The sequence below is a fragment of the Mobula birostris genome, chromosome 7 (genome assembly GCF_030028105.1).
Source record: "Mobula birostris isolate sMobBir1 chromosome 7, sMobBir1.hap1, whole genome shotgun sequence".
Lineage (NCBI taxonomy): Eukaryota > Metazoa > Chordata > Chondrichthyes > Myliobatiformes > Myliobatidae > Mobula > Mobula birostris.
Genome location: NC_092376.1, coordinates 111966020 through 111984162, shown reverse-complemented (window position 1 = coordinate 111984162; position 18143 = coordinate 111966020). Strand labels below are relative to the sequence as shown.

Sequence of the window (18143 nt, the reverse complement as noted above, 5' to 3'; positions counted from 1 at the left end):
TCAGCTGTGTGGGCTTCGAAACTGAACCAAACTGTTCATCTTACTCCATTCTTCACACTTCAGCTGCAGTCACTGTGCATCACCAGCTTCTTCTCCCCAATTCCAGGAGGCCAGTTGTAACAACCCATCTGCTCCTATATCACCACCGTTGCCACCCAATAAACCCGCAGAGGAGAATTACAGAGCTTTGCTGCATGGAAGCAGGCTGATCAGCCCAACTCAGTCATGCTGCCCAACTAAGCTAGACTTATTTGCCTGGGTGGCCCCATATCCTTCTAAACCTTTCCTACCCCATCACCTGTCTCAATGTATTTTAAGCCATTTCCTTTGGCAGCTTAGTCTACATAAAGAACATACTCTCTGTCAAAAAAAAAAACACATCCCCTGGGTCCCTGCTAGACTTCTCATCCCTCCTCAGTTATATGTGTGTCGTCTAGTTTTGGACTCCCCTTCCTTGTGGAAAAGACTGTAGTTACCCATCATATATACCCTGCCACCCCATATATTTATAAACCTCATTACCAATTTGGCTGCTGGTGAATAAAGATGAGACTTCCTGATATTTGTAGAATTCTAAATGGCATCCATTTCAGTGGATTGTCCTGGATCAGGGTGGAATGAGACTTGAGATTTAAGTTTTTCAAAGTTTACTCAAATAACACAGACAATTGAAAAGGGGTACATTTAATGGTATACCTTAATATCTTGAATCATATGTGCCTGCAAAGTAGATAGTTAACAGCCAAGGGGGAAACTAAAATCAAAGCAGATATTTTTTCTACATGGAGTAACAACGTCCACATTACCTCTGGATCATTCTGAATCAACTCCAAAAACTCATCAGGAGAACTGTCTTCACCCATGGCGTAGTCCAGGCTCACAGAGTCTTTTGACGTTGCATGATTGACTGCCTCCATCTCAAACCCAAGCTACAAGTTAAAAATAATAATAGTTTAAAAAAAAAGAACAAAACTGCTTTCCTTGTGTGGAGAGAGTTACAGGAATAATCCAATGTTAAAAAAACACTAATCCGCCCACTCTAAATCTGCAATTCAGTAACACTTGATGCATTTTTAAAATCAAATTCAGTGTATTCCGGTTAATCGGAATAGCCACTTATTTCGGACAACTCTGAAAGAATAAAAAACTAATCAAGAAAATAGCCAGGATTCCCTTCCTTTATTTGGAACATGATGCCACCTAACTGGGATAGGAAACCATTGCCGAACAATTTCTAACTAGCGCTAGTTGTGTGCATTTGTGTGGCCAGTAGATGCTGCAGTTGCTTAAAGCGAACAGCTTTTAAGTAGTTAGTTGCGCGTGCTTGTGTTCAAACAGTGATTTCTGTCACTGCATAGTTGGCGAGAAATAAGCCGCAAGACAATGCAAAAACTATTTTGCTCATGGTGGCTTCAAGCATTCAGGCTTGAAGATGCGAGAAACAGAAGTGAAAATGAAATTATTTCACTACTTCAACAAATTAAGAAATACTAAGAATTTGAAGGCCTTAATAATCATCTCTTTTACAAAAAAAGAGAAGAAAGAAAGAAGAGGATTTGGCGGATGCAGTCATCAAAAGCAATTGTATGAAGGTAATCCATTATCTGCAGAGATTTTGTTCATTTACAGTCAAAAGAACATGGCAGTGTATAATTCCTCCGTTGATAACTATTAGGAACTATTACAGCTTGTGTTCCAACTTGTTCTGTATTTCATTAAAGTACACAATTCGCTATTCAGTTAAAATTAGCTTGTGTTTTTATACCTTTTAAATTTCCATGAAATTTTAGCTAACCGGAGCAGCTGCTTAGCTGGGCCAATATGTACTGGTCTCAATATGAAGCAATTAAGCGGAATCCACTGTATTTCAGATGACACAGACACATCAGGGAGGAAATAATTCAAGGATTTTATAAACAGTGTCACATTATTACTCTTCACTAATAATCGGGTCTATTCCATCAGGAACACTCAGCTCCTGATCTCACCACAAATTTCACAGGGGAGGAGAACTCGACAACGGGGTAATACCTGACTGACAGTGACACCATGGACTCTTGTTAACATTTTAGCCCCTGTGCTTAGGGTTAGTGGTGGAGGCAGAGGAAAGTGCTACAGTGGTTGGGCCTACAGCTGGAGGATGGCCACATTTGGAGGCAAACCATCTCAGCCCAGGATGTTGAAGTAGGAGATAGGAGATGACCAAAGCAGCATCCTAGGTCCAAGGTATTTTAAGCTCCTCCATCGTTGGCCTTCCCTTCACTAGCCAGCTACCCAGTGGGAATGTGCCCCATTGACCACATTTGTTGCTTTCCCCCCCAAAACCCAGATAGTATCCAAATGATAAGTTAAACATACACGGGGCAAGTCGACTCTCTTTTTGTCTGCAGCTTACATTGTTCCTCTGCAAATAATGGTGTTACATTTATCAAAACTGCCACCAGCAACTTCCAGAGAACAACTATTGATCAGAAGCTCAAATGCACCAGCTGCATAAACATCATTCGCTTGTTAAGTGCTGTGTCATATGACATAAGTGATCATGGTCTTTAGTAGTAGTAGTAGTAGTCATACTTTATTGATCCCGGGGGAAATTGGTTTTCGTTCCAGTTGCACCATAAATAATAAATAGTAATAGTCATAGAAATAATAGATAGTAATAGAAAATAGTAATAAATAGTTAAATAGTAATATGTAAATTATGCCAGTAAATTATGAAATAAGTCCAGGACCAGCCTATCGGCTCAGGGTGTCTGACCCTCCAAGGGAGGAGTTGTAAAGTTTGATGGCCACAGGCAGGAATGACTTCCTATGACGCTCTGTGTTGCATCTTGGAGGAATGAGTCTCTGGCTGAATGTACTCCTGTGCCCATTCAGTACATTATGTAGTGGATGGGAGACATTGTCCAAGATGGCATGCAACTTAGACAGCATCCTCTTTTCAGACACCACCGTCAGAGAGTCCAGTACCATCCCCACAACATCACTGGCCTTACGAATGAGTTTGTTGATTCTGTTGGTGTCTGCTACCTTCGGCCTGCTGCCCCAGCACACAACAGCAAACATGATCGCACTGGCCACCACAGACTAATAGAACATCCTCAGCATCGTCCGGCAGATGTTAAAGGACCTCAGTTTCCTTACATAACCATGACTGTTCTTGGCAAATTTTTCTACAGAAGCGGCTTGCCATTGTCTTCTTCTGGGCAGTGTCTTTACAAGACGGGTGACCTCAGCCGTTGTCAATACTCTTCAGAGATTGCCTGCCTGGTCGCAGACAAGCTGGACTTGTGCACCAGCTGCTCATAGAACCATGGCTCATGTGACCCTGATGGGAGGAGGGGAAGGGGGGTCTAAGCAAGTACCACGTCTTGCCCAAGGGTGACTTTCAGGCGAGCACCTCCTTTGGTAGAGACACATCTCCACCCCGCAACCCACTACACTACCTAAATACACTGCACATTAAAACAAGGAACACATATGGACAAGGACACCACCTACCATTTACAACACACAAGTCAGGCATGTGATGAAACACTTGCATGGTTGCAGGTAGCAACAAAAGTTACCAACCCTGATAAAGCATACCATCAACCATCTACCCATTCCACCGTTGGCATGCAGCATCTGCAGTGTGAACTAGCTACTGAAGACACCATAGCAGCCCAACTATGCTTCTTCAGCCTTATAACCCAATCCCACAATCTCTATCACATGAGAAAATAATAGAGCAGTGGAGGAACAAAAAAAATCAGGAACAGCTTTACATGAAGTCAACGCAACCCATATGAAGAGGCCAATGAAGGAAAGTACTCTTACAATATATAAGCATCTAATGGACATATACATGATTCACCAAGGCATGCAAGGCTAAAGACCAAGTGTTGGTAAAGTGGATGTTTATAGGTATCCGTTGGTCTTGTGACACCATGGATTTGTGCCTTGGAAGGTTTCCAGGGCGCAGGCCTGGGCAAAGGTTGTATGGAAGACTGGCAGTTGCCCATGCTGCGTCTCCCCTCTCCACGCCACCGATGTTGACCAAGGGAAGGGCACTAGGGCCGATACAGCTTGGCACCGGTGTCATTGCAGAGCAATGTGTGGTTAAGTGCCTTGCTCAAGGACACAACACACTGCCTCAGCTGAGGCTCAAACTAGCGACCTTCAGATCATTAGACTGATGCTTTATCCACTTGGCCATGCACCAACACCAACCAAAAGGGATTAGTATAGTAATATTCAGCAGAGTCGCATCGACCACCTTTCTGTGGTCCTCAAGGTATTGTGATAGATGAGTGCATGAACTGACATGACAAAGACTGCAGACTAATCCTGGTAAATAGATCAGTGCAGATGCATGGTTGATGGTCTCCACTGACATGGTGAACCAAGGGGTTAGTTTCCACGCCACAGGACTAACTGTGCAACAATCCCAACTGTCACATTTATGGTTGCTCCTTTACTGCTGCTGAGTTAAAGCTCTGAAAATTCCTAAAGCATCTACACTCTACAAGAAAGCGCAAGGCCTTCAGACGAGCAATCAAGAATAAATATTAAATCCTAGCTTGCCTGGTAATATGCATAATTAAAAAATAAGGCCAGTCTTAACAAAAAAGAAAACAACAAACTATCATCCTTCACTCATTGAATGAACTGTAGGGTACACCTGACCCACACTGACAGAAAGAACACAAGAGACCGCAAATGGTGGAATCTGAAGTGAGAAACAACCTACTGTAGGAACATAGTAGTATCTGTGGGTGGGTGGGGGAGAAGGAGAATGGGAGAAATTGTTGACATCGAGTTGAAACCCTGCATTAGACTATCGCAGAATCTGCTTGGCCCTGCTGAGTTTCAACAGAAGACCATTTGCTCACCAGGGAGGTCCTGCCTACCCACTGGCCCACAAAGACCAGGAAGCTCCTCGGAGGCATTTCTAATGATTGCAGCCTCTCAATGGAGCAGCTGCAACTGGCCTCTGCATCCTGAGAGGTCAATGGAAAGAGTTCCCAGAGGAGTCAAGAATTCAAGTGGTGCTCACCACACTGACTCATTGAATAGCTATGTCAATACTGGGGATGGATAAAGGAGAAATGAGGAAATCAAACACCAAGCTAAAGATATACCATTCCACTCCCTTTGAACATGTCTGTTCAAGTAAGACTCACCAAAGATGATGTTGAGGAATAAATAGTTTCACAGACTTTTTGTCCTTGGGAGGGTGGCAGTGTTATCTTGGGAGCTAGGCAAATTGGCTTCTTAAACTCATCTCCTTCCTGGCAAAAGAAACGGTGAGGATAAAACTTGCAACACTAGTGGTAACATTTCTATATTGTAATCAAGATTAGTCTGTTACTTTAGTTTTCATACACTTTTGTTAAATACTAACCCAATCAACAATGCAATAAGCATTCACTTGACTGACTCCAGGAATGGTGCGTGTGTCATACAAAGGATTTGGGTGTATAAAATAAGGAAAGAATAATTACACCGTAAATCAGGGGTTCCCAACCTGGGGTCCACAAACCTCTCAGTTAATGGAAGGGGTGGGTGTCATAAAAAAGTTTGGGAGCCCCTTCCTTAAATGGAGGAAAAGGATGATGTGAAGGAGCACAGGGATTTGGGCTATGTTTCAAAGCAACATCTCCTGTAGAGAACCGGTCATAAAATTCAAATGATCATGAATTACATTGTCAGAGCTACAGAATATAAACAGGATGTAATGGTGACTATATATATCTTTAGCAAGCCTAATAGGAAATAAAAACTAACTGGAAATGCTGTGCAAAGGAACACTCAAGCTTCCAGTGGACATTCCATCTACACTTAGCAGACCCTCTTCAATACATCGAAGTGATACGTTTTAAAGTGATAGCATTTCATCAGATTACAGGTTATGAAAAGTCATTAACTAGAAACATTAACCAGCTTTCTCCATAGATGCTGTTGAGTACATCCAGGTTCCTGTTATGAATTTCTTCCATTTCCATTCTTTGCTTCTTGTACAATAGGAACTTTGAATCTTGTGTGATAGGATATTGAGGCAAAGCAAAGATCAAACACCAACTCCACAAACATTTTTTTAAAAAAACAGACGCAAAGAAAAAAACAATACTTGAAAAGAAATTAATGAAAAAGTGGTATTGTAATTTTAGATCAGAGACAAAAGCAGAATTCTAACGAAAGGTCATTGATCTGAAATTTTAAACTGGCTCTACTTCTCAAAGAGTCTTTTCTGTTTTTAACTCAGATTTTCAACATTCCCAGCGCTTTGCTTCACAATATGGGTGATATGATAGAGGTGCTTACAGGCAAAGGTAAACATATATACAAGGTGATTGTGGGGTTCACGTTAAGGATTATCAGTAAAGGATTAAAACAGATTTAATAAGGTATTGCAGAAGTTGCTTCTACATTTTTAAAAACAATACAGCACATCACAGGTCATTTATTCCCAATCACCATCCCCAATACTCCTACTGGCAGTTGCTGCCAAGCAAAAACATTAAAACAAAACTACTAAAATTTTGTTTGTTCTATTCCCTACCAACCTTTGGAGAAAACAAGTTTTGGCTCAGACATGGACTTGAAGGATGATTCAACTGGAAATGAAATCAGAACAAAGAAAGCAGACAAAGTCTGGGAGGATTTTGGATGGAAGCAACAGGAAATGGAAACACCTCACTAATGTAATTACACATACTAATCAGATATCAGACAAAGAAAGAGGCTGTACTAAATGATAAAGAAACAAGAGATTGCAGACGCAGGGATCTAGGGCGAAAACCTTTGCAGGAACTCAGGCAAAATCGATGCAGGCAAAGGGGTGGTCAAGTCAACACCCTGCAAGAAAACTGTTGACAATCCCTTTGTCGCCACAATGTTACCAAACCAACTGAGCATCTCAAGCAATTTGCCTTATACTCCAAATATAGTCAATTCAGTTAATTGGATCATTGGTTAATTGAAGCAACTCTTAAAGAACAAATATTAACTGAGAAAATTGCTGGCATTCCCTTTGTTTATTTGGGGCTGGTGACTTGCTGAACAAGTTCTAATTAGAGTCAGTTATACGTAGTTGTGTGGCCATTAGACGCCACATTATGCTTAGATCAAAGATTTATATAGCATCAGTTGCATGTGCTTGTGTTCAAAAGCAGTGATGTTTGGCAAGAAAGAAGCACTTAGAGGATTCTGAACTGTTTTGCTCACTGTGATTTCAAGCATTCAGGTTTGGAGATATCAGAAATGGCTAGGAATGAAAATGAAATAATTTCACTACTTCAACAAGTTAAGAACAATGAAAAATTTGAAGGTATAACAATAGTCTTGAATGTTACAGTGAAAATGAAGATTTGGAGGATCCATTGTTGATTGCATTGTATGGAAGGCAGTCTGTCTGCAGATCTGCACTAGGTGCCTGAACAGATTTTGTTCATTATGTACACTGGATGAATTCCTCTGTTGGTAACTATTAGGAATTAATACACTAGTTTTACTATACTGGAGTACAATTGGTAATGTTCTAACTTGGTATGCATTTCTGTTAAATACAAAAAGGACAGGTTACACTTGAATCCTAGGGGGACCAATATCCTGGCAGGGAGATTAGCAGGGGCTACTGAGGTGAATTTAAACTAGAATGGTTGGGTGGGAATCAAGTTAGAGAGGCTAGGCGTGAGGAGGTTAGTTCACAACAGGGGGATGGGAACCAGTGCAGAGAGACAGAGGGGTGTAAAGTGAGGGTAGAAGCAAAAAGTACTAAGGAGAAAAGTAAAAGTGGCAGGCCGACAAATCCAGGGCAAGCATTAAAAAGGGCCACTTTTCAACATAATTGTATAAGGGCTAAGAGAGTTGTAAAAGAGCGCCTGAAGGCTTTGTGTGTCAATGCAAGGAGCATTCGTAATAAGGTGGATGAATTGAAAGTGCAGATTGTTATTAATGATTATGATATAGTTGGGATCACAGAGACATGGCTCCAGGGTGACCAGGGATGGGAGCTTAACGTTCAGGGATATTCAATATTCAGGAGGGATAGACATAAAGAAAGGGGAGGTGGGGTGGCGTTGCTGGTTAAAGAAGAGATTAACGCAATAGGAAGGAAGGACATAAGCCGGGAAGATGTGGAATCGATATGGGTAGAGCTGCGTAACACTAAGGGGCAGAAGACGCTGGTGGGAGTTGTGTACAGGCCACCTAACAGTAGTAGTGAGGTCGGAGATGGTATTAAACAGGAAATTAGAAATGTGTGCAATAAAGGAGCAGCAGTTATAATGGGTGACTTCAATCTACATGTAGATTGGGTGAACCAAATTGGTAAAGGTGCTGAGGAAGAGGATTTCTTGGAAAGTATGCGGGATGGTTTTTTGAACCAACATGTCGAGGAACCAACTAGAGAGCAGGCTATTCTGGACTGGGTTTTGAGCAATGAGGAAGGGTTAATTAGCGATCTTGTCGTGAGAGGCCCCTTGGGTAAGAGTGACCATAATATGGTGGAATTCTTCATTAAGATGGAGAGTGACATATTTAATTCAGAAACAAAGGTTCTGAACTTAAAGAGGGGTAACTTTGAAGGTATGAGACGTGAATTGGCTAAGATAGACTGGCAAATGACACTTAAAGGATTGACGGTGGATATGCAATGGCAAGCCTTTAAAGGTTGCATGGATGAACTACAACAATTGTTCATCCCAGTTTGGCAAAAGAATAAATCAAGGAAGGTAGTGCACCCGTGGCTGACAAGAGAAATTAGGGATAGTATCAATTCCAAAGAAGAAGCATACAAATTAGCCAGAGAAAGTGGCTCACCTGAGGACTGGGAGAAATTCAGAGTTCAGCAGAGGAGGACAAAGGGCTTAATTAGGAAGGGGAAAAAAGATTATGAGAAAAAACTGGCAGAGAACATAAAAACTGACTGTAAAAGCTTTTATAGATATGTAAAAAGGAAAAGACTGGTAAAGACAAATGTAGGTCCCCTGCAGACAGAAACAGGTGAATTGATTATGGGGAGCAAGGACATGGCAGACCAATTGAATAATTACTTTGGTTCTGTCTTCACTAAGGAGGACATAAATAATCTTCCAGAAATAGTAGGGGACAGAGGGTCCAGTGAGATGGAGGAACTGAGCAAAATACATGTTAGTAGGGAAGTGGTGTTAGGTAAATTGAAGGGATTGAAGGCAGATAAATCCCCAGGGCCAGATGGTCTGCATCCTAGAGTGCTTAAGGAAGTAGCCCAAGAAATAGTGGATGCATTAGTGATAATTTTTCAAAACTCGTTAGATTCTGGACTAGTTCCTGAGGATTGGAGGGTGGCTAATGTAACTCTACTTTTTAAAAAAGGAGGGAGAGAGAAACCGGGGAATTATAGACCGGTTAGCCTAACGTCGGTGGTGGGTAAACTGTTGGAGTCAGTTATCAAGGATGTGATAACAGCACATTTGGAAAGCAGTGAAATCATCGGACAAAGTCAGCATGGATTTGTGAAAGGAAAATCATGTCTGACGAATCTCATAGAATTTGTTGAGGATGTAACTAGTAGAGTGGATAGGGGAGAACCAGTGGATGTGGTATATTTGGATTTTCAAAAGGCTTTTGACAAGGTCCCACACAGGAGATTAGTGTGCAAACTTAAAGCACACGGTATTGGGGGTAAGGTATTGGTGTGGGTGGAGAATTGGTTAGCAGACGGGAAGCAAAGAGTGGGAATAAACGGGACCTTTTCAGAATGGCAGGCGGTGACTAGTGGGGTACCGCAAGGCTCAGTGCTGGGACCCCAGTTGTTTACAATATACATTAATGACTTGGATGAGGGAATTAAATGCAGCATCTCCAAGTTTGCGGATGACACGAAGCTGGGTGGCAGTGTTAGCTGTGAGGAGGATGCTAAGAGGATGCAGGGTGACTTGGATAGGTTAGGTGAGTGGGCAAATTCATGGCAGATGCAATTTAATGTGGATAAATGTGAAGTTATCCACTTTGGTGGCAAAAATAGGAAAACAGATTATTATCTGAATGGTAGCTGATTAGGAAAAGGGGAGGTGCAACGAGACCTGGGTGTCATTATACACCAGTCATTGAAAGTGGGCATGCAGGTACAGCAGACGGTGAAAAAGGTGAATGGTATGCTGGCATTTATAGCGAGAGGATTCGAGTACAGGAGCAGGGAGGTACTACTGCAGTTGTACAAGGCCTAGGTGAGACCACACCTGGAGTATTGTGTGCAGTTTTGGTCCCCTAATCTGAGGAAAGACATCCTTGCCATAGAGGGAGTACAAAGAAGGTTCACCAGATTGATTCCTGGGATGGCAGGACTTTCATATGAAGAAAGACTGGATGAACTGGGCTTGTACTTGTTGGAATTTAGAAGATTGAGGGGGGATCTGATTGAAACGTATAAAATCCTAAAGGGATTGGACAGGCTAGATGCAGGAAGATTGTTCCCGATGTTGGGGAAGTCCAGAACGAGGGGCCACAGTTTGAGGATAGAGGGGAAGCCTTTTAGGACCGAGATTAGGAAAAACTTCTTCACGCAGAGAGTGGTGAATCTGTGGAATTCTCTGCCACAGGAAACAGTTGAGGCCAGTTCATTGGCTATATTTGAGAGGGAGTTAGATATGGCCCTTGTGGCTACGGGGATCAGCGGGTATGGAGGGAAGGCTGGGGCGGGGTTCTGAGTTGGATGATCAGCCATGATCATAATAAATGGCGGTGCAGGCTCGAAGGGCTGAATGGCCTACTCCTGCACCTATTTTCTATGTTTCTATGTTTCTATAATATGTTACTCAGTTTGTCTTTTTTTAATATACCTTTTTTTTTTAAACGGTTTCCATGACCCTTTGGCTAATTGTGGTCTTCGCTTAACTGGGCCAAAATGTACTGGCCACAATGTGTTGCAATTAACCAAAATGCACTGTATGTCCTCAAACTAATCACAAAAATAGCCAAACCACAGCAAGATTTTGAGAAATAAGCATATTCGGCCACAGCACTTCCAATCTCATTTCTTCAACAGCAAGAGACACTTCTTACATTTTCCTTGTTGTGGTCCAGACTTCTGAAATTCACATGATCTTGGAGCAGGGCTTGAGGGCCAGACGTAACCAGCATAGGACTGCTGCAGAGAATCTCCGGCTGAAAGGCAATGAATATTTACATGCAGGTCAGTATTTTAGAATGTGGTCTTTCTACATTTTTTGCATTTTGCTTGGTCAGTTAGCTTTTTGCATTAATAGCAACAAGATCAGAAAGACAAGGAAAAGTGTTCCAAAGCTTAACAATCAGCGGCACTTGCACGTCCCTAGAGCTGAACCTTGGCACGGCTGTGGAAAGCCAAATTCCAAGTGCAATAGTAGCAGGACCTCTGAGGTATTAGCAGCAATCTGGTGACTTTCAGTAGCAACTCCAGTAACCAGATTGTCTGAAATGAGTTCTTGTTTTAAAAGGATTCTTAAGGTAGAATTTGAATTCACAACCTTGAAGTTAGTGGTGAGAAAGAAAGCAATTAGTTAAAGTTCTTTGATTGAAATCCCTTGAGGAACTGGTACAATTCCTTGAAGAATTTGTTTTGAAGAATTTCAAATGGTTGCCATGGTAATATGCATACAACACAATTGTTCAATGTACAAAATATGTAATTGTTAAAAGTTAAGTTTCTTTCTTTCCTTCTCCTCTTGCTTCGTATATCCCCAGCTCCATATTTTCTTTCTTAAAGTTGCTACCTATCTCTGTAGCAATTTCACAGCTGTTCTTTACACCCCTTGGCAATTTTCAACTCATTATCTTTACAAGGCCTACATGTTACGGAAATGTTAACTTTGCTTCTCTCTTCATTGATCCTGCCTGATTTGCTGGGGGTTTCCAGCTCTTTCTGTCATGCAAGACATACACCTGACTGGGACAGATCTCAATGAATTCACAACCATTAGCTCCAGTAACAACTCTTGCTGTCAGAATTTCAGATGGTGAAGGGGGGGGTGGGGGCATACAGGAATGAGATAGATCAGCTGTTAAGTGGTGTTGGAGCAACAACATTGCACTCAGTACCAGTAAATCCAAGGAATTACCTGTGAACCTCAGGAAGGGGAAGTCAAGGGAACACACACCAGTCCTTGGTTCTTGGTCCTCCAAAATATTCCGCATGGAATTTAAACTGGAGGTGGCAGAGGGCGGGCTTAAGGAGGAGATTTTTGAAGAAGAGAAGCTGCCTTAAATTTAATTGGGCTTGGTTATGTGACTGTGTTAGGATTAAGATTACTTCATGTTGTAATTGTGCGGGGGAGAAATGAATTGCTGTACACATCTGACTTGGTAGTTAGCATTTCAAATTGAGTTGAGTGCCCTCGTCTGCTTCTAATAGGTTTGGGTTTGATGTGGGATTGGTAGTCTATGTCGAGCTGACCATTTAACATTTTGTAAAAACAGGTCAGGCAGTGAGCTCCACGTCTATCTTGGAGAGAGTACCACTTTAATGAATTTAAAAGTTGAGTGACACTCGGTTCTCTCTCATAGGTATTTGTGACAAATCGGGCTGCCTGTCTTTGGACTTGCTCCATGGAAATAGTGGTTTTGTTTGTGTATGGGTCCCATGCAGCAACTGCATATTCCAAATGTGGCCTAACAATGGTGAGGTACAACTTCTCCTTAACTGAAGCTGAACAATGATGAAAGTTGCGTCTCAAAAAATTTAGGACTCTTGTTGCATTCCCTGTTGCATGATGCATCTGACTATTCCAGCGTAGATCATTCTGGATTTTGATACCAAGATACTTGATATGTTTGGTTTCTTCAAGGGTGACACCTAGGATTTTATATGAAGTTTTACCTGTTATTCTCTTCCTGGTGACATGCATGGTTTCACATTTGGAAGGACTGAACTGCATGCCCCATTGTTGAGACCACTCAACCATACTATCAAGATCTTTTTGAAGAGCATCTTCATCATCAGTTGACTTAATTGGCTGGTATATTAAACAATCATCAGCAAAAAGTCTGGCTGTGCTTGTGACTTTTTCGTGGATGTCATTAATGTAAAGTAAAAACAAATGTGGGCCCAGCACTGTCCCCTGGGGATTGTCCTATTGAGGGATCACCAGTGGAAAGAGTAAGCAGTTTCAAGTTCCTGGGTGTCAACATCTCTGCAGATCTATCCTATACCTGACATATTGATGAAATTACAAAGAAGGCATGACAGTGACTATAGTTAATTAGGAGTTTGAGAAGAAATGTGATGTCAAAAACACTTGCTAATTTCTACAGATGCATCGTGGAGAGTATTCTGACTGGCTGCATCACCGTCTGGTAAGGAGGGACCACTGCACAGGATTGGAAAAAGCTGCAGGAAGTTGTAAACTCAGCCAGCTCTATCATGGCCACTAGCCTCTCCAGCATCCAAGACACCCTCAAAAGGTGGCATCCATCATCAAGACCCCCATCACCCAGGACATGCCCCCTTCTCGTTGCTACCATCAAGGTGGTGGTACAGGAGCCTGAAGGCACACCCTCAATACTTCAGCAACAGCCTCCTCCCCTCTGCCGCAGATTTCTGAATGGACAATCAACCCGTGAACATGACCTCACTATTTTCCCCGTCTCTCTTAGCATTACTTTTTTTTATACATACTTAATAATAAAAACTAAATTTTACTATATTATGCATTGCAATGCTCTGCAGCCACTAAAAAAGCAAATTTCACAAAACACAAATTTCGTGACATATGCCAGTGATATTACACCCGATTCTGATTCCAAAACCTGGATATCAGTCAGAATCAGTAACTATGCCTGATACTTCCTTATCAAATCGAGATCAATTATAATTAATATTACTTACAGCCTAACGATCCAGGAGTTTGGATTTACTTCCATGTTAAGACTTGTGATTGCAGATGTAGTACCAGAATTCAGTTAAAAAAATTAAAACAAACAAAATTAGTAAAGGAGTTTACATATCTGATGGATTATCATGATAACCCAGCAGATATGTGAATTTACTAATTCCTAGTAGGGCGAGATATCTACCATTTTCCATGTGGCCGACGTTGACTGAACTGATCTGGATCCACTGACCTCAGGTGGGTAAGAAAGGTGCCTTTCAATTGGGGGAGCAAATTAAAAACAGCACAAAATGGGAACAAGTCCAGGCCATTTTGCCCTGTATGGCTCAGCTATTCATCCACAGGGTCAGCAATGAAAGCACCTCACCGCTGGGCTAACATTCAAGAACAGAGGTTGGCACCAGGTGTTGGAACATTACACCAGCTGTGTCACAGCCAATCTCATTTCAAAAAGGACCTCACACAAATAAGGATTTTGTTATTTTTATTGGAAAGGTTCTTTGGGACAAGGCTAGATACACAAGCCTGCGTATATCCTGAGCATTCCTACTGGGACAAAAAGAGATTGGAGAGGACAGAATTTGAACCCGTTTACTGCAGTTAACTCCACATACAATAGCCAACAGATATTAGTTTTCTGAGAAATTCTGTTCAATAATCTTAAATAGAAAAGTGTAAGTAGGTCATGAAGTCTGAGCACAGAAACAAGTCCTTCACCTCACCACGTTCTTGCTCTCTATATGTACCCATCTACACTAATACAGATGACCTGTGATAGATAGGTAGCCACCAACTCTTTCACAATCCTGATACTTCGGTTAGATGCTTCTCAAATTACATGAGTGTATCCAGACATCCCACTCTGCAAAAACTCATTTCAGGGAGGTAGCGCCCCCACCCCCCGCAACCCCATATCCCCCCTCTCCAGGTCAACCTCCAAGGGTGTATGTAATACTTTGTTTAGTGATTTTGTCTAATCTGTAAACCAAGTTGTATATATGCAGAAAATGTGACATTAAAATATGAACTTATATTATCATGGAGTCATTTTTTAATTCTATTACAACTTTAAGCAAGTCTGCAGGGAGTTTGGCCTCATCATGTAGGACATCAATAGAGTAGCTCTTTAGCAGCTGGCCAGCTAGTTTAAATAACGTTAGCTATGCTAATGAACGAATGACACCTGTTAAACTCACCTCAACATGTCTCTTACATTTTAACCCACCATGGGCAATAGAAAAGTCATTGTTGCAAACAGTGCAGCCAGCAACACCGTCATTATTTTTGAGGTCGACTGTAAAGCCCGGCCACAGAGAAAACTGATAGGTCCGCTTAGCACGAAGAGAGACCAGTCAAGATGCTCGCTCTCGCTCTCCCTCTCAAAAAAAAAAGATTTCCGGGATAATATACATAATTTCCAGGCGTCAGGGAGCCGCTATCAATATGCAGGAGGCTCCCGGAACTTCCGGGAGAGGTGGAATGTCTGTGTATCTGCCTCCACTACTTCTTAAGGCAGTGCTTTCTCAATTCCTCAGTCTTCTCTGAACCTCCTACCTCTCAACTTAAACCTCCTGTCTCTCTGCTTAGGCATCCCACCATTGGAAAAGTAATTGTTTACTATGAACCTTATTAAAATTTTATACACCTTTATCAAGTCACCCCTCAGCCTTCTCAACCCTAGCTTAAACAATCTTTCCTTATCACTGCAATGCTCCAATCCAGGCAACATCCTGGTGAATCATTTCTTCACTCTCTCCACCTCCATCACATCCTCTGTCATCATCACCTATTCCACCAGCCTACTGGCATTGTCCTACCACCTTACCCCAACCTACATAACACCCGAGAGCTCATGTCCATCTCAGTAAACGGTATAAGTCAGTAGTTTATGTAGGAGGCAGCCTAGGAATGGACAGGCTCTGCTCCATGCTTCTCACCACACTGCTTACAGTTCTTCAAAAGATTCTTTCTCAGAGTAGATGCAGACTTACCAGTGGTTGTCGGGCTCTTCCCACAAGGTGCCTGTTGCAATCAAACAAAGGTAAATCACATTAGAGAACACACAATCTGCAGAGGCAACAATACCCTGCATTTCAAATCCATAGTCCAAACAGGAACCTAAATCACAAAGGAAGAGTCCGGCATGAATCAAACTAACAAGGAGTACTTTCATAGAGAAAGGAATCTCTTACGGCTTTATCCAGCATTGTCTTTGCTTTTCCCGCATCACAAAGGCACAGGTAAATGCATCTGATATCTCCTTAGCCAACTCACAAAGAACTAATGAAAGCGACTATGAAAGAGTTCACCGTGGAGCAAGAAGTTTTTAGTTTGGTGCCCCTTTCCAGAGATCTGAAGGCATATTCTAGGCTGGCACCCCAATGTATTAATGAAAGGACACATCATCATCAAGACATTATCATATTTCAACAACACATACCAGTGATAATAAACCTGGTTCTGAATGAGATATTAAAATCATCTCCCATCCCACTAGGATATAAAGTGGCCCATAACAATTATCTCAAGTATAGGGGAAAAGCTTTCCTCAACAATATCAACCTCCAATCAGACAACACTAAAATTAAATTATTCAGTCAACACCTCACTGCCGTTCTTGACACCTCATACCCGCTAAATGTATTACTTCCAATATTTCTAAAGGTAGTACACGGCTACAAAAGCTGTACTTATTTGATGGTCCCTTTGGGTGCCCTGGGCTGCACATTTACGAGCATTAGAATGGATTTTACGATGAGCAGACTATTCACAGCACTTGCTGCGGACTTCAAAGAAAAATTACGGAACTCTAGCAGTCAGTGTTGTGGGTGGCACCATTCCTGATATCAGTTGCATTCTGACACCAACTCTAGGCGTGCTGCAGGGGTCCGTTTACATCACCAAGCAAGCTGAGCAGCCATTTGCAGTGAAGATTTCTCCCATCAGTGCAAACCAGGAAATGACAAACTGAATGACTAATGGGTTTTTATACTCCGTAGAAGGGTGATTAAAAATTGCAATGGAGGTAAAAATACCGTATTATATAATCCACTGATTTTTCAAAGATGGAATGGAAATATCTGAGGCTCTGCAAATATAAAAATTAGACATCCAGAGAGGTAATTCAGTGTTAATTATGAATTAGTTGGGATTTTAAAAAAATCTCATTTAACAAGGTTTAACATTCCCTTCAGCAAGTTTTTACAGAAGTAATATGTAAAATGTTGAAGTTCACATGAGCTAAGTGACATCAGCAGTACCTTCAAAGAAGGTTCAGGATGTCACTGACTTGGAATACCACTCTGAACTTTGCAAGTGTGAACTCCAGATGTTGCTATCAATTTCACAGAATCTTGGCAGTGCACACCAACACACAGGTTTGCAGTCATAACAATACAAAATATCATGGAGACACTGGGACATGTTCCAGAACAGGAAAAAAAACAACACAAAATCGAGTACCATTTCATCCCTCACAATCCTGAGAGTGTGAGGTAAACACAGTGGATATGATCTTCCCACTATTCAGGACATTTACAAAGACAGGTGTGTAAAATAGGCCCAAAGGATCATTGGGGACCTGAGTCACCCCAACCATAATCTATTCCAGCTGCTACCATCCGGGAAACTGTATCGCAGCATAAAAGCCAGGACCAACAGACTCCGGGACAGCTTCTTAGGCAATCAGACTGATTAATTCATGCTGATATAATTGTATTTCTATGTTACATTGACTGTCCTGTTGTACATACTATTTATTATAATTCAATTCAATTAGCCATCCTAACCCAGAATACCTCAACTACTAAAAGGGATGGGAGGTGGGGGTAAAGTGGGAGAACAGAAAAATCTAAACATTAACCACAACCATGAACAGGAATCTTCAAAAGATTTGTTGACTGTGAATGAGCAGACTTTGTATTTGGCTTGGGAAACCTCAAACCTTGCAGAGACTTTATGTATCGTTAAATTAGGCTTAAAACTTCAACTCCATGCTTTTCAGAACAGCTGCAGTCTTGAAAGGAAGTTGCATATCAGAATTTAAATAGAAACACGTCCATTTTCAGCATGTCCGGGTTGTTCTTCTGTAATCATGGGACAACGGTTTAGGAGAACTTCTCCAGAGAACCAGCCACAGACCAGAAAAATAGACTCAGTAAGGAAGCTTTAATTTCACTACCTAGAAAGAGAAACCTGCCCCTCAGAATCTTATGCCCAGAAATTCAACTGCATACTATTAAGACTAGCATACTGCTCTACAGCATCAACTGTAAGACTGGGGTGTAATTCTCACTGTCTGCCTGTAAGGAG

General features: G+C 41.7%; 1 protein-coding gene across 4 annotated transcripts in view; it reads right to left on the bottom strand.

The window, feature by feature from the left end:
• The window catches only part of LOC140200369 (M-phase inducer phosphatase 1-B-like), a 50380-nt gene that overhangs the window by 20322 nt on the left and 11915 nt on the right, over positions 1-18143 (bottom strand). For 3 of the 4 annotated variants that reach the window (XM_072263599.1, XM_072263601.1, XM_072263600.1), the window contains exons 6-9: positions 15824-15854; positions 11029-11130; positions 5166-5273; positions 807-929 (exon numbers count right to left, since the gene is read on the bottom strand). In XM_072263599.1, the coding sequence (XP_072119700.1) occupies positions 807-929; positions 5166-5273; positions 11029-11130; positions 15824-15854 (364 nt within the window). The remainder of the gene's footprint in view (positions 1-806; positions 930-5165; positions 5274-11028; positions 11131-15823; positions 15855-18143) is intronic. The other variant, XM_072263602.1, reaches the window with a different exon arrangement.